Source organism: Miniopterus natalensis, chromosome 3 (genome assembly GCF_054644295.1).
Source record: "Miniopterus natalensis isolate mMinNat1 chromosome 3, mMinNat1.hap1, whole genome shotgun sequence".
Lineage (NCBI taxonomy): Eukaryota > Metazoa > Chordata > Mammalia > Chiroptera > Miniopteridae > Miniopterus > Miniopterus natalensis.
Window position 1 is genome coordinate 35,221,887 of NC_142083.1, and position 22,421 is coordinate 35,244,307.

Sequence of the window (22,421 nt, forward strand, 5' to 3'; positions counted from 1 at the left end):
CTTGAGGATCTTGCTTAATACTTAGGGACTGAGGAGATAGAGTTTTACTCACCATACATCATCATCCTCTCAGAAATTGCCTTCCTAGTGACTTCCCCATAGACTCCTTCATAAATCTGTCCAAGGAAACTGCCCTGTGTGGACTAGGTATTTCCCACCTTGTAATCGGGTGGAGAGAATACAGTGCCTTCCCCCCAGGCCCTCAGCAACCCCATAATGAATTGTCCTTAACAAATACCAATCCTTGGATTCAGTCATTAAGCAGGTGAGGCAGAATGAAAATATTCTAATCCCCTTTCTTTCCTCCTCTAAGACCTAGTACTAGAGATGTAAGCCTCAAAATGCTAGATAGGAATGTGCTCCTTTCACAATGGCAGTAGACTATCAGAGAAATGGACAAGACTCCACAGACATGTTGGATGCGAGAATCAGAATTATACTAATATGCTCATTCAACAAGTATTTATGGAATAACTGACAGGAACTGTTTCAGGCAGATGGAATATAGCAATGATTTGGTAAGTTTATTGAGGCTTGTGTGGCCCACCACATGGTTTACCTTAGTGAATGGTCCCTGTGCTTCTCAACAATCTTATGAAGAGAGTACTATTTATTGTCATCCCAAATTGACAGTAGAGAAAAATGAGACTATGGACTTCAACTTCCCTTAAAGATTAATCCCATCCAGCTAATAAGTGGCAACAGGATATTTTAATTCAAATTTCTGACACCATATTCTGAGCTCTGAACTTTCTCCTTTACATATAAAACAAACAAACAAACAAAAATGGTTTTCTATTTTACCATGCACTTGACTGCAGGGAAAATAAATTTCTAATCATACTACCTCTGAGAATATTTCCTCTGAGTCATGTGGATTTTCATCAAATAATGTTCAATAGTGGATCATAGTCCATAATTCTACTGAGTTTCCAAGAAGGAATATTTGATTACAAATAATTAAAATTTTGCTAAAATGTGATCATGTAACACGATTGCATTAAGCATGGCATCACTTAGCATCCAACAAATTTTGTTTTGCTACTGAAGAAAGATGTATTTAGGTTTTGAGGCTGGATTTTCTTTCCGAACATTTTCAACTAGTACCTAATATGCACACTATTAGGCAATAGTTAAAAGAACACCGTTTTTAGATTTTTCAGTTTTGTGAACATCATTTGGAAAATTAATCTGGATGGAATAAAAATGGCATACATTCCAATAGAAATTTAGCTTAGTATTAAGTTGAACCATGTGAAATTACCATTTTGTCGTTAAAAATGAGCAACTATTTCTAATTTCATACTTTTCAACTTAATAAATTCTAATATTCCATATGCATGAATTCAGCAGGAAAGTAAGCTGCACTAAGACAGGACTTTTGGGGTTTTGTTCACTATTGTGCACATGGCAATCACTCAGAAAATGGTTGTTGAATGAATGAATGAGGGCAAATGAAATGTGGTAACAAAGTTTGCATTCTAACACATGCCTTTGGGTTTAGGTTTGGTGTGGGAATAGAAAAACAGCAGCCCTGGCAGGTTTGGCTCAGTGGTTAGAGCGTGGGCCCATGGACCAAAGGGTCCCAGGTTCGTATTCCTGGTCAAGGGCAAGTACTTTTGTTGCAGGCTTGATCTCTGGCCCTGGTCAGGGCAAGGGTTCGAGGCAACCAATCGATGTGTCTGTGTCACATGGATGTTTCTCTCTCTCTCCCTCTTCCCTCCCCTCCACTCTCTAAGAAAAAAAAAATCAATGGAAAAAATATCCTCAGGTGAGGATTAAAAAACATAATAAAAAGTAATAAAAAAAACTAAAAACAAAACATATGTATTAATCTCTTAAAATGATAAAAAATTTAATTATAAAACCTAGTTTACCCAAGAGGACTAAAAACATGTTCACACAAAAACTTGTACATGAATATTCATAGTAGTGTTTATAATAACCAAAAGGAGAAATAGCCCAAATGTCCATCAACTGATAAAGGTTTAAACAAAATGTAGTGTGTCCATTCAATGGAATAGTATTCAGCCATAAACAGGAATGGTAGGTACTGTAACATGAGTGAATCTTGAAAATATGATGTTCAGTGAAAGAAGCTAGACACACGTATTGTATTATTTATTCATATAAAATGTCCAGAATGGTCAAATCAATCCAGACAGAAAGTAGGTAAGTGGTTGCCAGGGTCCAGAGGCAAGGAGAATTGGGGAGTGAGCACTAATGGACACAGGGTTTCTTTTTAGGGTGATGAAAATATTCTGGACTTAGATAGTAGTAATAGTTGTATATCCTTGTGAATATACTAAAAACCACTAAATTGTATGTATACTTTAAAATTAAGGGTGAATTTTATGGTATGAGAAACACTTCAATTTTAATAAGTAGGGAAAACACTCTAAGTTCTTTTCAGAACATGTAGAAGTACACTATAAGAGACATGTGTTATTAATAGACATAAATCTGAGAGTATTAGGAAATGTTCCCTTGTTTAATTATAAACCAAGTGGAATGTTTGGAGATTTCAGTAATCTGACAGGGAACATTAAGAGGATTAACCTGACTTCCCCAGTGTTAACACCACCAATTTAAACTGCATCCTTCAAAAACTACAGTCATATTAAAATAATTGTAGCAATGACTTCCATGAAAACAACACCAATCAGATTAATTACCCATTAAGGCTGTCATCACTTTAAATACCTTATATTCATATAATGCTTTTACTTCCTTAAGTATTGAATTATGGCTTAAGATCTATTTTATGGGAGAGTCACATCTCTAACCACTTAATTAAAGGCAGAGAAGTGGGTGGGATTGGAAAGAAGTTTATTAGCAATGGTGACATTCCAGATGGGAACACAAAATGAAGCGGGACTTAAGGAACCTAAATCCTAGCCTTCAATGCTGATAGTTCAATAGCAAGAACTAAAATTGCCACATTCTTGAGTACTAATTTTAAAAAAGTATTTAAATACAACACACATATATAAAAGTGTATATATCCTGAAGTGTAGACTACGAATTTTCCTAAGTGAACACTCCTTTGGAAACAGCCTCCAGATCAAGAACGAGAACAAAGCAAACAAAACTAGGGTGGTTGTTTTTAAGCCAAAGAGAATATTAAATTGTTTTAATCGCCCCTCCCCCACAAGAGAGATTCTCCATCATACCATAGTTAAATTTGGGGAGGGCGCAACGGACCCCGAAGTGGTCATCATGTATATACCATGGTGTGTGCTTAACTTTGATGGCAGATTTACCGACACCAGTATCTACGGCGCATCACCTTCATTTAACCATTCTGAGCAATGGTCTTTTTTCTGGATCCAGAGATTCAGAAACAGTTCCTAAATTTACGCAGACTTTTGAAAATCTCCCACATCTCGATGCTTCCTTCCCACAAAACTATAACCAAATTTTTGGAGCAGGAAAGTGCTTTGTGAAGACGTGGTTTTCCAGCCACAGCGCCGAGCAGCCTCGGCCCCTCCCTCCGCAGGAGGGAAACAGCCCCCTGAAGACCTCGCTCCGCTGTTCGAACGGCCGCCCGCGAAGCTCCGAGCGCGCCCCGGGGCGGTCCCCGGACATCGCGCCCCCGAGTCCCCGGGAGCCCGAGCCCTCCCTCGGCGCCGGTCCCCGTCCCTCCGCCTGGAACGCGGAGCTTTTCCTTTAACGCCGCGTCGGCGAGGGTGCGCAGAGCCGGCCGGCCCTCCCGCCTCCTCCTCCGCCTCCCCTTCCCCCTCCCACCCGAGTTTCAGGTGAATGGGTCACCCGGGAGGAGGCTGCCGCGCCACACCTCCGGCCCGCCTTTCTCGGCCTCTGGCGGAGTCGCGGGGACTGCGGGTAGAGCTGGCAGGAGCGCCTGGGATCCGTGCGGAGTGCAGCAGGTGGGGCTCGCCCGGGCGGGGCCGCGGGCCTCCCGCAACCCGGCCGGGAGTTGGCGCGCATGCTCCGGGGCAGCTGCCCCGGTGGGGGGACCGGGGCGGGGAGGGGGGAGAGGAGGAGGGCTGAGTCCCTTATCCCGGCCGGCTCCGGGAGCTGGCGGTCCGCACAGCGGTAGGTGCGCCCGCCAGGTGAGCGCGCTCCTCGGCTCCCTCCGTCCCCGGTGGGTCGGGCCGGGCTGCAGTGAGCAGGTGAGGGGTGGGCGCGGCGCCGGGGGCGCACTGCACCCCAGAATCCCCGTGGGGGGACCCCGGTGCCTGGGTGTGGTAGGGGAGGCGCGGGGGAAGGCGCGGGGGACTGGTTTCGGTGGCGGTTTCGCCGCTGGGCTGGTCGGCGGAGCGAGCCGCGCGAGGCTGACTTGGAGGCTGCGTCCCGGAGCCTGGGCCACTTGGAGGCGCCGACCAGCTCCTCGGCGGAGGCGCTTTCCTGCACTTGTGCCCGGGCGGCGCGGGCAACTTTTCGGTTTTGGAAGGCGGGCGGGTCGCGAACAGTGAGAACCCCGCGCCCTGCTCTCTGCTCTTTGGGCTGCAGTTCTGGGGAGTCCTCAGGGAGAGGGGCGCGGCGCCCGGCTCCTCGGAGGTGCTGAGCCCCGGGGCGGGAGCGAGGGGGGTGCTTAGATCCCCGGGGACTTCTTCATTCCCGCGCCCACCCCACCCCTTTGGGTGTCCCGGGGAGAGAGGGTGGCCGGGTTGAACCTGTGAAATACTGTATTCCCGGAGTGACGGGGGGCGCCGACCGACGGTTCTGAATTTTGAGTCCGCCTGGTGGGAGTGGGATGAGCCCTCGTGGACTCCAGCCGGGGGGACGGAGGTTGAATTTCGAGGGAGGCAGCACTTCGAGGGAATGTGCTCACGCTCGGATCTCAGCCGTGACCGAGCCCTCGGGCGGTCCGCGCTCGGCCAGCGCGCCTAGCCGGGGCTGCTCCTGGGCGCGCGGGGACGCGCGGGTCGCGGACGTGCCCCCGCCGGGCCGCCGGGTCTTGAGACCTGCAAGTCCAGCAGACATGTTGCCTTTGTCGGGGGAAGTGCGCGGGGAGGGGGTGGGTGCAGGGGCCAAAATGGCCTCTGCGCCTTGGGGCTGGAGGAGCAGCCCCGAGCCCCTCGTGCCCTGGGCGAAGCGGCCGAGCGGGGACAGAAGCCGCGGCGTCCATCCTCAGGCCGGCCCCGGGGCGAGCCGGGCAAAGTGCCCGCCGGGAAGTGGCCCTGGGCGGGGAGGAGGCCGCCTTCCAGGCTGGTGCGTGGCCCTCCCACACAACAGGTGTATTATTGGGTTCCCTGGAAAAGAGACGCCCTTGCCTTTAAGGCGCTGCTGGCGATTCTTGCTGTGATTGAAACTAGTTCTTTTTAGACGGAGGTAGATTTCTCAAACTACTCATTCCCAGCCGTCACAATGTTTCTTTTGCATTGTACATAAGGATCTTTCTTTTAAATTTCAGATGTTTTTTTAAATAGAAATTTTAAATGATGGAGCCACAGTAATAGATCTCTCCTCAGACAAAGCAAAACTTTTTTTGTTGTTTTGCATTTGTTTAGTTATCAGGCGTCTCCTTTGTTAGGTGATGGAGAGGGGGATAGTGAGATTGACACAACTTGCAGGCTATTTAGGTGAATGATGGTCAGTGCCTCCTGATTTCGAGGCCCTGTTCTAAAAGCCTTTGTACGTTATATCATTTTATCAACTACTCTAAAAGGTAGACCTTGTTAGAACTCCATTTTAAAGGTGAGTAGTCACCTTTAAACTTAGTTACCTTCTCAGTCTTGAATGTGGTATGACTCACCTGGGGATCTTATTAAAATACAGATTCTGATTCATAGGTCAGAGGTGAGGCCTGGAATTCTGCATTTCTAAGGAGCTCCCAGGTGATGCCCACATGGTTGTGTATTTCACCCTTTTCTCTCTTTTTCCCCTCGGACTGTAAAGCTCTTATTTATGTTTGTTGAACTTAAAGGATTGTATTTACTGGGTGTTATGAGTGAAGAACTTCAAGACTGCCACGGCTGGATTGAAACTCCAGCTGTAATATGGGCTATTGGTTTTTATAAATCAGATATTGGTAGATCATCACTTCATACCGGGGATCAGGAATAACACTGATGGTCAAAACAGGCATCTTGTGAAGGTGGTTTTCCAGTTGGGGTGGAGATAGTGGCAGAAAAAAATAAGAAAGAAAAGAAAAACTAATAATTTAGTTAGGAAAATTTGCTATGAAAATAAAACAGGTTTAGTGAATGGCGTGAGTGACTGGGAGGGCATCTCTGAGGAGGTGACATTTGAGCTGAGAACTGAGCCACAGGCCCCTGCCATTTAAAGATCTGAGTGTTCTAAACGGGAAACTCACAAGAGGCTCCTTGGATTGACGCTTTTATTCTAGGCAGTGATTCTCAAAATATATGATGTGCTTAACAGTTATCTGGAGAGCTTATTTAAAATGTAGTTTCTGACACAGAACTTGTCTATATCAAAATCTGCCTAATTTCAAAAATTAGGCAGTTTACTAATGATGTGCCTGTACCCTAAATAGAATCATTTAAAATCAGACACAACTTAAAAAAAACTTCTTAAAGGCAAATTAACTATTGCTATATGTGATTGAAAAGGAACAGACTGCCCTTAAATATAATAAAGTTTATTTTTTACTTTTTGACAGTTTACTTTAACAAGCAATTTGGGGGCATAGTATTTTTTAGACTTTTCTATTTCATCTTAGCTTGTTTTTTTATTGTCATCTTTTGACCAGTAAACATTTTCAAGAGAATTTTTGTTATATGTTAACATTAGCTGACTTTCAGCTTAACATACTCAAGTGTTTGCTGCTGCTCTTTTGCCCGACTCTTACTCAGCTGTTTGACTTAGGTCCCTTTCACTGTTATGACGTGCAGGGCTGGGCATTGGACAACAGTCTGTTGTGTCTTGGCTCTCTTTCTCTTTTGGCTGTGGCCTTAAAGCACAGTCACAGATGGCCTTGAAAGAGACCTTTTAAGTTCTCCTGTCCAGTCCCCCCAAAAGATGAAACAACTTATTTTTCATAATTGGCATCAGATCACATTGTTAGTTGTTATTTTTTGGAGTGTGTGTGGGGTCGGGTGAGGGAGATTCTTCTAACATTGAGAGGAAATCTGACCCTGGAGTATTTTTTTTTTTTTTTAATTTTTTATTCTCACCTAAGGATATTTTTTCCATTGCTTTTCAGAAAGAGAGTGGAGGGTGGGGGGGAGGGAGAGGGCGAGAAACATAGATGTGAAAGAGACGCATCGATTGGTTGCCTCCCGCATGCACCCCGGACATAGGGCCCAGGATTGAGCCTGCAGCTGAGGTACGTGCCCTTGACCAGAATTGAACCTGGGACCCTTCAGTCCAAGCTCTAACCACTGAGCAAAACCGGCTGTGTTGTTTTTTTTCTGAGGAACTATTTCTGGGACTACAAAGACAGGTCTTCAGATATTTGAAGGTTACCATAGTGGCCCTTCTAATGTTGAGTTCTCCAGGCCAAACGTTTCCTGTTTTTCCAATCATTTGTGTTAAGACATGATTTTTCTAGTTCTTTAATAATCTTAGTCACCCTCCTAGAGAGGCACTTAGTTGGAAGATGATGCACAAATTTTAAGGTTATGTAGAGGTTTTCTTCTTTTTATTTTTTAAAATTTATCTTTATTGTTGAAAGTATTATAGATGTCCCCCTTTTCCCCTCATCGATTCCTTCCACCCTGCACCCGCCCCACCCCCAGGCCTTCCCCATACAGTTGTCTGTGTCCATGGGTTATGCATTTATGCATATAAAAGTTCTTTGATTAGTCTCCCACCCCCCACTCCCTTACCCCTGCCTTCCCTCTGAGATCCCTCAGTCTCTTCCATGCTTCTGTGTCTCTGAAGTTTTCTTCTTTTTAATAATCGTGCCATTCCTAGATCCAGGCACTATCTCTGTGAAAAGTGCTTGAGTTTGGAATACTATGTTAGCTTTCGTTGAAATTCTCACCAAGGAAATGCACTTTTAAAAATGGACAGTTATGCCCCAGTCGGTGTGTCTCAGTGGTTAGAGAGTCGGCCTGCACACTGAAGGGTCATCCCCATCCTGCAATTTATCACAAAGTTCAGTCCTAAATAATGCCCATTGTAGTAGCTGTTTTCTTTCTGACACATGTGACCTTCCGGAGAATTGTGTCTCATACTTAATTTCCACAGGCTCCTGTGATATAGTGGAGGCACTTAATAAATACTTGTTGATTGAATGAAATTGGAACAAATGGAGGAATTTTAGAAATCATTCTGCTTTTCCCCTTAGAGAAGAGGACTCTTTAATACAATGTGTGTTTAGTGATTTCCCCTCATAATTTGTATAAATTATATCCAGTTTTGAAGACTTAGAAAGGCAGAAGGGAAAAAGCCCACAGTCCCACCATTCATAGATGCATCTTGTAATCATTTGTAATGAGAAAAACATACTTTTAAACCAGAGTATGCTCTAGTTAACTTTGAGGGCCCAGTATGTTAGACTCTGCTAGATAGGCATTTTCATGTGCATTCTCATTTTTAAAAAACATTTTTTATTGGTTTTTAGAGAGAGGAAGGGAAAGGGAGAGATCTATGTGAGAGAGCTAAGTATAGATCAGCTGCCTCCTGCACCCCCCCTACTGGGGATTGAGCCTGAAACCTAGGCATGTGCCTTGATTGGGAATCAAACCTGGAACCTTTTGGTGCATGGGATGACACCCAACCAATTGAGCCACACAAGCCAGGGCCTCATTTTATATCAACTTTCCAAAGTAATATGAAACAATGTGTTAAAAAAATTTTTTTCCTTATACCCATCTTTCTTGTTCTTTGAAGGGACTGTTTTAAAAAATAAATACCATTTTTACCAAACTTTGTGAGTTGTTTATTACTACAGTGTGGGATTTCAAGTTTAAACAATATTTGTATGCCACTGATATACAGAGCATGGTGCTTGGTGCTTTGAGGACTTCCAGGTTGAATGATTCTTATGCTCATTGATTTCCTGTGCTCAAGGAATTAATGGTCCAGTGTATAAAAATAGCAATGGGAAGGACAAGAGAAATAAACATGGTGTGAGCAGTTACTTGAGATTGGTATCATTAGTTTTCTTAGTGATGCAAGGAAACTCTGAGCTCAGTAGTAATGCCATTACCCTACTTATGTTGCTTAGATTGGCTTATCTTGGGAGCTACAGGACATTGCTCATCTTGAAGATCAGGTGACCATTGACCATGTCATCGAGGCCTTTTGAAAGTCCACCTCCATATAGACCTGATGAATTGTAAGTAAATAATTCTTTAGTTTCCTTTTTTAAAAAGTATCATATGTAAAAAATACGTGTTTCTTGTTGAAACTGTCATCTGTTGTTTGTTTGCTTTTAAAAAATGAAATATGTGTATTAAGTGAAAAATGAGCTCCCTTCTTACCCATACTTCCAGGATGAGTTTATCTCTGCAGAGGCTATTTCTGTTTGCTTCAATATAGTCTAGTCTTATATTTGTGTGTATATTTATTCCTTTGGTTTTTCACAATTGGTATGAAGCTTCCATATTAGTGCTTTGTTTAAATGACCATTGGCAACATAGCACCAATTTTTAAATAACATTTTTATTGAGATATAATTCACATGCCATACAATTCACTCATTTAGAATGGACAGTTCATTGATATAAAAAAAAAAAAGTTTTTATTGATTTTTAGAGAGAGGGGAAGGGAGAGGGATAGAGAGCTAGAAACATCGATGAGAGAGAAACATTGATCGGCTGCTTTCTGCATACCCCTTACTGGGGATCGTGCCCGCAGCCCAGGCATGTGCTCTGACCAGGAATTGAACTGGTGACCCCCTGGTTCATAGGTTGATGCCCAACCACTGAGCCATACTGGCCCGGCCCAGTGATTTTATATATTCACAGAATTATGGAAGCATCACCACAATTTTAGAACATTTTTATAACCCCCTCCCCAAAGAAACCCCTACCCATTAGCAGTCACTCCCTACTTCCCCCCTGTACTCAGCAACCACCAGTCTACTTTCTTTTCTAGGTTTGTCCATTCTGGACATTTCATATAAATGGAATCATACAACATGTGGTCTTTTGTGATTGACTTCTTTCACTTAGCATCCTGTATTCTACATTGTTAATTTTAAGAGTGATTCCTGCCATTATATAAAATAAGCAAAGTTGAGGGTTCTTGGCATCCCTAGTTATTTGGGGATTTAACAGTGAATTCTTTCATTTAAATTTGTTACCAAGCATTGCTAGGGATTGCCTCCTTTCAGTATGAAGTTTGTAGCTTTAACTCTTTGATAACTGTAGTTGGGGTTGTGTTCATATTACATAGCGTCCTGAGCAATTCTTGAATTTGGTATGGACACAGCTGTTTATGACAATGTGGTTGTTAAAATGTTAGAGAATATAGTTATTGAGTAGTGTTCCATTAGCCTGATGTTTATTTTATGTTGCGTTTGTAAATGATGGTGAAACATAATATCAAATAGAAAAGGGCACAGGTATGAGATGATGAATAAAGACAAGGCAGAATCATCACCTAGGTCAAGAAATAGCACCTTAAAGTCCTGTTCTGACAAATGGTCATGCATCCTAAAGAGTACAATTTAGTTTTACTTGTTTTTAAAATTTTTTTTTTTTTGCTTCAGGGCAGTGCTATAGAAATATAATGTGAGTCATATATGTAATTTTATGTTTTCTTATAACATACTGAAAATAAAAGAAATTAATTTTAATAATATATTTCACTTAACAATATATCTAAAATATCATTTCAACACATGATTGATATAAAGACTGATTTATGGGATAGTTTACATTCTGGTTTTTTTTTTTTAAGCCTTTATATTTTAGAGATTTACATTCATAGCAAAATTGAGGGGAAGGTACAGAGATTTCCCATATTCCTCCTGCCACCACACATGCACAGCCTCACCCATTTTCATATCCCCCACCAGAGTGGTATATTTGTTATAACTGATGAACCTACATTGACACATCATTATCAGCCAGAGTACACAGTTAATATTAGGGTTCTTTCTTGCTGGTCTTCTTTTTTTTTCATACTGTGATCACTGTGTCTTTTACACTTAAAAGCACAACTCGGTTTGGACTGGCCACACTTCAGGTGGTCAGTAAATCCGTGTAGCTGGTGGCTGCCATATTAGCACAGCTCTGTAGCTCCATCATATGGATATATCACAGTTATCCATTAAATTGGACCCCTGGACCCAGTTCCAGTGTGTGGGGTTCTCCACATACCAACAAACAATTCTCAGGGCACCAGCAGGGTGCCCTCAATTCTGACACTAGCTACCTGGAGATAGAATTCTATTCCACAAGTTAAGGGTTCAGTCCTACAGACCTCTTCTCTCCACCCCACTAAAACAATTTTCAGATACCAACAGGGTGTTCAAGAATTCAACTCAATTCTGACACTGTCTACCCAGAGATAGCATTAGATTCCACAGGTTAATGATTCAGTCCTACAAGACTGCCCCCACCCCCAAATATACACACTTCAGATACTAGCCACAAGCTTAGACTTTCGTGCTTCTGACCAGCTGTCTACAGATTGGAGTTTCCAACCTCCCCTTCCAATTCAGAATGCCGGGTTGTAACCTGCACTTCTGACTGACTAGCTGTAAATCAGAGGTTCCCACAACTCTCTCCTTGGGTACAATTAATTTGCTAGAATGGTTCACAGGACTCAGAGAAACATGTTACGCACTAGATCACTGATTTATTGTGAAGGACATAACTCAGCAACAGCCAAATGAAAGAGCCATAGGGCAAGGTATGTGGGAAGGGCTCAGAGCTTCCATGCCCTCTCCAGGTGCACCACTCTCCCTTAATTTCCACGTGTTCACCAACCCCGAAGCTCCCTGAACCTGGTTCTGTTGGGTTTTTATGTAGTCTTTGTTACTTAGTCATGATTGATTAAATAATTGGTCTTTTTGGCAGTTGATTGAAACTCTAACCCCTCTCCCTTCCCTGAAGGTAGTTTGTGTGGTTGGATGGAGCCTGCAGGGTAGGGGTGGTGACTGAAAGTTCCAACCCTCCCCCTTAGTGCTTTTACAAACCACCTCATTAACATAACAAAAGACACCCTTTCACCCGACCTAAGAGGTCCCTAGAGCTATGAGTCAGGAATTATAGAAGACCAGATATATATGAGAAAAATATATTTGGTCACCTGAGTGAATGACCAAATATATATTTCTTACAAATTGCAATATTGCACCCATTTGGACTGTTTCCTGTTTTGGGTTATAAGCAATACTTCTGTGAACATTACACTGTTAATGGGAGTGTAAGTTGATAGAATCATTTTGGCAAACAGTTTGACATTGTCTAGTGGAGCTGAAACTAAAAAAAAAAAAAAAAAAAATTTGACCCAGAAATTCTACTCCTGGGTACATACCTTAGAAGAATAAGTGCTGTGTGTGCCAGGATACAAGGTGTTCAAGATGTTCAGAGCTGCACGGTCCATCACAGCTCCAAACGGAGACAGTCCAGATATTCCGGTAGAATGGGTTATGGAGCTTTCACACTTGACATTCTCAAGGACCAGCTTATCAGTGTTCTCTCCAGTTTCTCCAGTTCCTTTTTGTTCTCATGTACTCAGGTAATTTCTTTGAAGCACCTAGTACTACGATGTTGTGCCTTGGTGGACTGGAAATACTGTAATGACAAAAACAAAAGGGGCTGAGGTCAGTTTTCGAATTGAATTTTGCCTCCCCAAGACATGCAGTTCTTAAATTCAGTGTGTTCACACATCAGTGTGCCTTTCACAAGCTGTGTTTATGATTTAATTACTGGAGTTTGCAAGGTATTTTTTTTAAAGAAGAATTAATGTCCAATTAGGCATCACCCTGATGAGCCCTCATTACATACTTGATTTACTGTATAACTCTTACCATAACTAATTACAGATCAAGTAGGGATTAATGTCTTACTGCCCTGATAGAGACTCAACTCTATGAGGATCCTGGACTGAGACTGTTCTGTTCATTGTTGTATCCCCAGTACCGAGCACAGCCCCAGCCTGGCAGCTCCGGTAAATAGCTGTCAAATGAATAAATGAATGAATGTACCTTTTTAGGTAGGAGAGCGAGGCTATCAGGAATTGCACATGTTCAGTGGCAGGTCATTGTAGGTGTCATGTCTGAATGCATTGATCTCAAATCACACAGGCCAAAGGGTTGACACCATTGTTTTAAACTTCATGGGTTCCATCCCCAGGGATTATGAATTAACTGGTATGAAGTGCTCCATCTGGGGATTTTACACATTCCCCAGGTGATTCTAATATGTAGCAAAATTTGAGAACTTCTGTTCTGTACATAGAAACTCAATGTATGGTTCCCAGACCAGCAGCATCAGAAACTTTGGGGGTAGAGGCCAACAAGCCCTCCAGACCAGGAGATTCTCATGCACAGATATCTTTACTGTTCAGTGGGTCTGAGTCAGTTCAGGCTGATTTAACAAAGGACTATCGACTGGGTAGCTTATGAACAACAGAAATTTATTTCTCATTTCTGGAGGCTGGAAGTCCAAAATAGGGTGTCAACATTATCAGGTCCTGGTGAAGGCCCTCTTCCTAGTTGTAGACCACCAACTTTCTAGTTGAGTCCTCACATGACAGAAAAGGTGAGAGAGCTCTCTGGGGCCTCTTTCATGAGGGCACTATTCCCATTCACCAGGGCTCCACCTCATGACTTAATTACCTCCCAAAGGCCCCACCTCCTGATACCATCACATTGGGATTTAGGATGTTGACATTTTAATTTGGGGTAGGGGGACACAAATTGCTCCATTGCAGTTTCAACAGTACTAACAATTGTTTGTTTGTTTGTTTTTGCCAGTGGTTTGTTTAAATTGTTCCAAGTACTTTATATGTTCTTTCTGCTTACCTCCAAAAAGTGCTAACTTGAAATTATTTTCATGTGCATTTCAGCAAACCCAGCCATTATGCCCCAAGCAATGACATGTACGGCGGAGAGATGCACGTTCGACCGATGCTCTCTCACACGGCGTACTCCTTCTACCCAGAAGATGAAATTCTTCACTTCTACAAATGGACCTCTCCTCCAGGAGTGATTCGGATTCTGTCTATGCTCATTATCGTCATGTGCATCGCCATATTTGCCTGTGTCGCCTCCACACTTGGCTGGGACAGAGGCTATGGAAGCAGCATATTAGGAGGTGGTATAAATTACCCTTATGGAGGAAGTGGCTTTGGAGGCTTCGGAAATGGCTATGGTTACGGCTACGGTTATGGTTATGGAACAGGCTATACAGATCCAAGAGCGGCAAAGGGCTTCCTACTGGCTATGGCTGTCTTTTGTTTCGTTGCTGCATTGGTGATATTTGTTACCAGTGTTATAAGATCTGAGCTATCTAGAACAAGAAGATACTACTTGACCGTGATAATAGTGAGTGCTGTCCTGGGCTTCCTGGTGTTTATTGCCACAATTGTCTATATAATGGGAGTCAATCCAACTGCCCAAGCTTCTGGATCTATGTATGGTTCACAAATTATTGCCCTCTGCAACCAGTTTTATTCACCTGCAACTACTGGAATCTACGTGGATCAGTATTTGTATCACTACTGTGTGGTGGATCCCCAGGAGGTATGAGTAATTTTGTTTTTTTCACACCTTGCATCAGAGGCTCTCAACTTGGGATGTTTAATAGAATCTCTTTGGAACTTTTAAAAAATATTGATGCCAAGGCCCCACTTCTGTTTAAATCAGAATCTGAGAGAAAAGCTAGGTGTTATTATTGAGGTACAATTAACATACCACATGATTCATCCATTTAGAGTACAGTTCGTTGGTTTTTAGTATATTTACAGAGTTGTACAACCATCACCACACTCAATCTTAGAACATTTTCACTATTCTCCACAGAACATTTTACTAACTCATACCTATTAGCAGTCACTCCTCATACCTATTCTGGAGATTTGCCTATTCTGGATTTCATATAAACAGAATGACACAATACATATGCAGTCTTTTATGATTGGCTTCTTTCATTTAGTCTAATGTTTTTAGGGTTCATCCACGATGTAGCAGGTACCAGTACTTCATTCCTTTTTATTGCTGAATAATAATCCATTATATGGATATGCCAAATTTTATTTATCCATCAGTTGATGGACATATATGCTAATTCCACATTGGCTGTTAGGAATAATGCTCTGAACATTTATGTATAAGTTTTTATGTGAACCTGTGTTTTTTTGTTTTTGTTTTTAAATGTATCTTTATTGATTTCAGAGAGAGGAGAGGAGAAGGAGAGAGAGAGAGAGAAACATCAGTGATGAGAGAGTCATTCATCGGCTGCCTCCTGCACGCTCCCCCAACTGGGGGTTCGAGCCTGCAACCTGGGCATATGCCCTGACCTGTGCCCTGACCTGGAATCGAACCACGATCTCCTGGACCCTGGGTCGATGCTCAACAGCTGAGCTATGCCTGGTGAACCTGTGTTTTAATTTCTTTTGAGTTGCGTATATACCTAGGGGTGGAATTGCTGGGTCTTATGGTGACTTTGCTCAACCTTTTGAGGAACTGTCAGACTTTTCCAAAGCGGTTACATTACTTTACATTTACCAGAAATATATAGGATTCCAATTTCTGCACATCCTTACCAATACTGTTTTTGTCTCTCTGATTCTAGCCATGCTTATTTTGTTTTTTGGGTGTTTTTTTTTTTTTAGCGTAGACATTTTTAAAAATATATCTTTATTGATTTCAGAGAGAGGAAGGGAGAGGGAGAGAGAGAGAGAGATAGAAACATCAATGATGAGAGAGTCATTGATGCCTCCTGCACGCCCCCGACTGGGGATTGAGCCCGCAACCCGGGCATGTGCCCTGACCGGGAATCGAACCCTGATCGCCTGGATCCTAGGTTGACACTCAACCGCTGAGCCACGCCCAGCCGGGCTAGCCATGCTCATTTTGGTTTTGATTTAATTTTCCTTGACAGCTAATGGTGTTGAGCTTGTTTTCCTTGTACATATATCTTCTTTGGAGAAACGGCTGTTTAGAATCTGCCTATTTTTTAATTGGGCTACTTGTATTTTTATTGTTGAGTTGCAAGAACTCTTTATATATCCAGATACAGGTACCTTATAGATGTATGATTTGCAAGTATTTTCTCTCATTTTGTCATTCTCATTTACCTTTCTGTATGTTGTTGTTGCACAAAATTTTTTCTCTTGTTGCTTGTGCTTTTGGTGTCATATCTAAGAACACTTTATCTAATTCAGAATCACAAAGATTTACTCCTGAAGACTTTTTTTTTAAATCCTCACCTGAGGATATTTTTTCCATTGCTTTTCAGAGAGAGTGGAAGGGGGAGAGGGAGAGAGGAAGGGCGAGAGACAGAGAGAGAGAGAGAGAGAGAGAGAGAGAGAGAGAGAGAGAGAGAGAGATCAATGGGGGAGAGAAACATCGATTAGTTGCCTCCTGCACGCACAACAACCAGGGCCAGGGATTGAGCCTGCAATCGAGGTATGTGCGCTTGGCCGGAATCGAACCCAGGACCCTTCAGTCCAGGGGCTGACACTCCACAGAGCCAAACTGGCTAGGGCCTAAGACTTTCAACTTTAGCTCTTTCTGTTAGGTCTGTGATTTTTTTTTTTTTTTTTTAAATATATCTTTATTGATTTCAGAGAAAGGAAGGGAGAGGAGGAGAGAGAGACAGAAACATCAATGTTGAGTCATTGATCGGCTGCCTGTTGCATGCCCCCTGCTGGGGATCGAGCCTGAATCCTGGGCATGTGCCCTGACTGGGAATTGAACCACAGTCGCCGGGATCATAGGTCAGTGCTCAACTGCTGAGCCACACTGGCCAGGCTGTGATCCATTTTGAGTTTATTTTGGGCGTAGTATAAGGAAGGAGTCTAACATTCTTTGTGCAGTTGTATTGGTATTATTTTTTTAAAGGACTATTTTACCATTAAATTGTTCATGCCCTAGTCAAAAATGAATTAACAATAAATGTCAGGCTTTATTTCTAAACTCTCAATTTGATTCCATTAATCTATGCTTCTATCCTTATGCTAGTACCTCACTGTCTTGACTACTGTAGCTTTGTAGTATGTTTAGAAATCGGGAAGTGGGATTCTGCCAACTTTGTTCCTTTTCAAGATTCTGGGTCCCTTGTATTTTCATGTGAATTTTGGGATCAGCTTGTGAATTTCTGCCAAAAAAAATGCCAGGTAGCATTTTGAGGGGTTGTCTTAAACCTGTAGATCAATTTGGGGAGTATTGTCATCTTTATATCAAGTCTACTAATATATGAACATAGGATGTCTTTCCATTTACTTAGGTCACCTTTAATTTCTTTCAAAAGTGTTTTGTTATTTTTAGAGCATAAGTCAGTAGTTTTAAAAACTATCCAGGCAATTCAAATGTGCAGATGGGATAGAAAAAAAACCTGCCTTCAGTAACCATGAGTCACCCCGTAATTATATTAAGAAAATGTTTCTGGGTTACTAACTGACTCAGGAATTCTCAGCCTGTTTTGAAGACTGAAATGTTTTCCCTGCAAATGTAGGTTTTCAGAATGTTTGTGGTTGACTTTCAGATATATTTGTGGTAAATAGGGCTGAGGGTCGGTGCTCCTATCTTACCACACCCCCATCCTTTTTAGTCCTCTGACTACCCCAAAGCTGTATTCTTTGAAAAAGGATATCACTGTTAGATAGACAGCTGCAGAGAGCGCCTCCTGTTACCCAGTAGCAGATGTCCAGGCAGAGTCCTGGTGCCTGCCTCAGCTCCAGGTGCCTCTGGGCCAGTGCACCACAACACATCTACCAGGCACTGGGAGAACTGTCACGGGTAGGGTTTCCTTGTCACAGAGCCCTTTCTAGTAAGTACATGAAAGACTCCTAAAACAGAAAAACGTGCCAGACTAAGTGAGCCATTAGTCAGTTTCCTCTAATTTATAGCTTGGTTAGGTCATATCTGCATAATTTATGGTAAGGGAGATCCTTTGTAAAATATGGCCCCTTGGTGCTCAAGCTTTGGAATAGTTTTCTGTAAAGTTCTAAAAAATGGGGGTGATGATAGTTCCTAACGTTAATTAACTGTATTTTGAGGAAACTGTATTTTGAGGATTGACTTAAGGCACACGTGTGTGTGTGTGTGTGTGTGTGTATTTTGCTAGCATTAGCTTAACTAGTATGGACTAGATTTTATTTCTAAAATGTAACTATTTGTATCAGTTTTATATCAGTTAAATCACAGATATTTAGTAGGGTATTTTTAGAGGATGGATTAAGTACTAGTAGAGGGTGTATTGGGATAAAGTAAGCAATTAAAATCTAATTATGCCTATCTTTACTGTCTTTAGGCCATTGCCATTGTACTGGGATTCATGGTTATTGTGGCTTTTGCTTTAATAATTTTCTTTGCCGTGAAAACAAGAAGAAAGATGGACCAGTATGACAAGTCGAATATTTTGTGGGACAAGGAACCAATTTATGATGAGCAGGCCCCCAATGTTGAAGAGTGGGTGAGTATTAAAAAACATCAAGCATCCAATCTTTTATTAAACCCCTGGGTTTCTGTCTCTAAACTTGACCGTTAGTGCTTTGTGAAACTTTGTTCTTAGAATTATTGCATATTTTTGCAAAAGTTGTGGCCTCAGGTTTTACTCAGAAGTTTAAGAAGGTGCAATAAGTAGAAATAATTTTACTACAAGGTAAAAATCAGATTTTCATTTTCAAGAAGTAGATCTAGGCACTGAAAATAGATTGCTTCTAAAGTAATCATGTAGAAGGAACTTGGCCTTTACAAAACTCAGACAACTTCCCCAGCCCCCTTTTATTTTCCTGCTTACCTTTTGGAGGGAAACACTATTTATTACCCAGGGTGCTCTCTTGGGTCAAGATTGCCAAAAGGTGTTTTTGGAGTGGTGGCAGATGGCAGACTTAAACTTTTTACATGGAGAACAGCCTGGTGAATCAAAGTGTCTAATTCTGTGCTAATATTTATAGTACCTATGAAATACTTTAATGAGGCTGAGAGAAATCAGAGCAATTTCCTTTTTTTATACACTGTTAATCCTAGTGGTATGTGGCTTCTTATATGATGTGATTTGCTGCAAGCCCTCAAAAGCCCTCTCTTCAAAAATATCCCCCCAGTGCATGTTATTGATAACCTGACCTGTCTTTAGAGATACTTGGAGTAAGACTTTGTTTCTTAGAAATCCTGTTAGGATCTGTTGGGAGCAGCTTCAGAAACTGCCATCATAGGTTTCTTTGAGCAGATTGATTTCTTCCATGAAGGTTAGTTGAGAATCCTGGACACTGGTTCCAGAGTAGGTTTTTTATTTATTTTTTATTTTTGGCTAGTGGGAGTTAAGTGGAAAGGGCTAAGGGTGGGTACTGCTGGTCAGGGGCAAAGATATTGATCATCCTGAAGTCTCCTTTAGCTGTAGCATCGTATACATCTTGTGTTTGAAGGATTCTATAAACACGGATGAAGGGTTTGGTGTGTTTTTTTTTTTTGATTCTCACCCAAGGATATATTTTTACTAATTTTAGAGAAAGCAGAAGAGAGAGAGAGAAACATCAATCAGTTCTTCCTATATGTGTCCCAACCGGGATCGAACCTGCAACCTTGCTGTTGATGCATGGGATAACACTCCAACCAAGTGAGCCACCCAGCCAGGGCTGAAGTATTGTTTTTTTATAGTTAGTTAAAGAGCAAAAATGAAGCAGTCTTGCCCTGGCTGGTGTTGCTCAGTGGTTAGAGCCTCAGCCTGTGCACCCAAGGGCCTTGGGTTTGATTTCCAGTCAAGGGCACATACCTGGGTCGCAGGTTTGATCCCTAGCCCCAGCTGGGGCACTCGTGGGAAACAACCAATTGACATGTCTCTCTCCCATCTATGTCTCTTTTCCTCTCCTCCCCCCCTCCCCCTTTTCACTCTCTCTAAAAATCAATGGGAAAAATATCCTTGGGTGAAGATTAAAAAAAAAAAAGCAACCTTAGGAAAGTCAGAAGTGCAGTCGCGTATGTGGAGAGGATAGTTCTGCGTCCCTGCCCTCCCCTGGAAGCCTGCTTGTTCTTTCCCTCCTCAGTTTTTCCATCTGTGAAGTGTGAAGGTGGTAGGGAATGTTTTCTTTTGACCTTTAGCTCCAGGCAAGGCCACTGCAGATGGAATAGGAGTCTATTGTGAACTATGAAGTAAATGTTTCTCTGGAGTTTCTGGGCGTGTCAGTTTTCACTGGCTGTTGGATTTGTTTACTTAAGGTTTCGAGAGCCTTAAAAAAAAAAAACCTGACTTAAGAGACCAGAGCCAGTAATAATAGAGTCCCAGTGAACTTTGGGCTGTCCTCTGATTTTACTGTCATGAAAGTTTAATCAGTTCTAGGTGCTTTTGATAATTTGGCAAAGGCTAGTCATAATAACCTATGGAGGTGACGATGATGATGAAGCTGGAAGGACTTAATTTTTTAAAAGGCATTATTTTTATAATGCTCCCTCACTGAATCCCTAGAAAAACTGATAGCCAGACTAGGTTGTGTGATGGGTACGTAATAGTTTCCCTGTAGTAATAACTGTTTCATCGTATGAAACTTAAAGACACCTGTTGAATAGCAGGTGTATGATTTTTGCATACTAATGTTTTATGCAAATTCCTCATGTCTTTTCCCTTTCCCTTCATTTCCCCAACTGAAATGTCTAAGGAAGGCCAGTATTTGAAATAAGCTACTTGGAGGTGGTTTGGGCCACAGGTATATTGCTTTTCCTTTCATTCTCTGCTCATCTGCCCAAGTTTCATTCTTCGCTCACTTGGCAAGTTTGCTTTGCTAAACTCAAAAAATATCCTGTTTTTAAGTAGGAAATGCTTAAAGTTAAGTTTGTTATCTAGGTAGTTTTATTTCTAGAAGTTTCTAAGCCTTTGACATTGTGATGCAACATTTATGTAGCATTGCTCCAAGTATTTACCTGACAAGGGTAGGAGCCTAGTGAGGGTGAGCAGGCTGGGTAGAGAGAAGGGACAGGGTCCCTGATTGTTCTTTATGGTCAGCCTGGGGTAGCTTTTGGTTTCCTTGGACTCTGATGAAGATCGTCACTTTGTTTATTTAATAAGCTCCTGATGTATAAATGGGGAAAATACAAGTTCCATCTGCAGATTTGCTGATTCTCTAACTATTCAGTGGCTTAAGTCAGTACAGACCAGCACATATTTTTTATTAATACCCAGTAAATTTTAGCTAGAGTAATAATTGTTAGCATTTGCAGTGATGAGCTTGAATAAGGGAGCTTGGGTAAGAGGACCCAAAATGTAAGTAATTTAATACTGGTTGCAGTTTATATTAATTTTCCTCTTACTTGTAAGCTTATAAGCTTGCTACAAGTTCCTATAAGAATTTTTTTTTTCCTGAAAGGTATAGGCAGGCCTTGCATAATACCTCCTTATACACAGGATGGGGGAGACAGACAGGCATGGGGCAGGTGACTGGGACAGGGCAGTGGTAGTAATCAGTGTTAGACATCTGAAGAAATTTGAATACCTTTTTAATTTTCAACCAAGACAAGCATTCTTTAATGTAAAAGCAGTCCTGTGGGCTGCTGACTATTGGTATACTATATTGGTATTGTTACCTGTGACCTCAGGTGGGTCAAAATGGAACAAAAGCAGAAGTGCCCTGTCCGTCTGCTGACTTTTAGAACCCACTGGCACGGAGTACCCCCTGTGAGTGAAAAGGGGTGGGCGGGCAGGTCCGGGCACCCGGGGAGCCAGTTTGGAGAGTTGTAATGGAAGGTGTCATAGCAGGTGGAATATGTGGTGAGGCTGGTGATGTCTTTGTGGCTCTCTGAAGCAGGAATTTCTACATTTCCAGCATTACATAGAATTAATGTTAAGTTAACCATAGTTGATAAGTACCTTGGTCAGTGGTTCTCAAACCTTAACAAGCATCAGAATCACCTGGAGGACTGGTTAAAACAGCTTGCTAACCACCCCTGCCCTCTGCCCCCAAGTTTCTCATTCAGTAGTTCTGGAATGGGCCCTGAAGAAACTGCATTTCTAATGAGTTTCCCAAGTAACATGGATGCTGCTCGTTTGGGGACCGCACTTTGAGAACCACTGTCCTGCAGAGCCAAGCTGCACTGAGTTAAGGTCCACATAGGCCTTTTCCATATCATGGCATACTTAGAAAATAACAGCATTGTGCAGAGTCCTGGAGTAAACCGCAGATGGGGCCTGACCACGGGCTCAGGACTGAGGCATTCTGTGCCTATGGCACACCTGTTTGGGAGCGCTATTAAAATACAGTCTGCACCAGGATTTCCGTTTCTAGAGCAAGGAGGCCTTGAATGTTATCACTCACTGAGTATAAGGTTTCTCCAGCTCACCGTTTCCCAGAGCTCTTTTAACAATTCATTGACTCCTAGGGAGTTTCAGAATTCATCTTTGTTGGTATATGTTAATATTTCCCTACGGACAACG

At 42.2% G+C, this 22,421-nt stretch overlaps 1 protein-coding gene across 1 annotated transcript in view; it reads left to right on the top strand.

Moving 5' to 3' along the window:
- Positions 1 to 3,799: 3,799 nt before the first annotated feature.
- The window catches only part of OCLN (occludin), a 38,997-nt gene continuing 20,375 nt past the window's right edge, over positions 3,800 to 22,421 (top strand). Inside the window, exons 1-4 of the mRNA XM_087815068.1 lie at positions 3,800 to 3,887; positions 9,104 to 9,214; positions 13,903 to 14,578; positions 18,312 to 18,473. Of these exons, the coding sequence (XP_087671194.1) occupies positions 9,165 to 9,214; positions 13,903 to 14,578; positions 18,312 to 18,473 (888 nt within the window). The 5' untranslated portion in view covers positions 3,800 to 3,887; positions 9,104 to 9,164. The remainder of the gene's footprint in view (positions 3,888 to 9,103; positions 9,215 to 13,902; positions 14,579 to 18,311; positions 18,474 to 22,421) is intronic.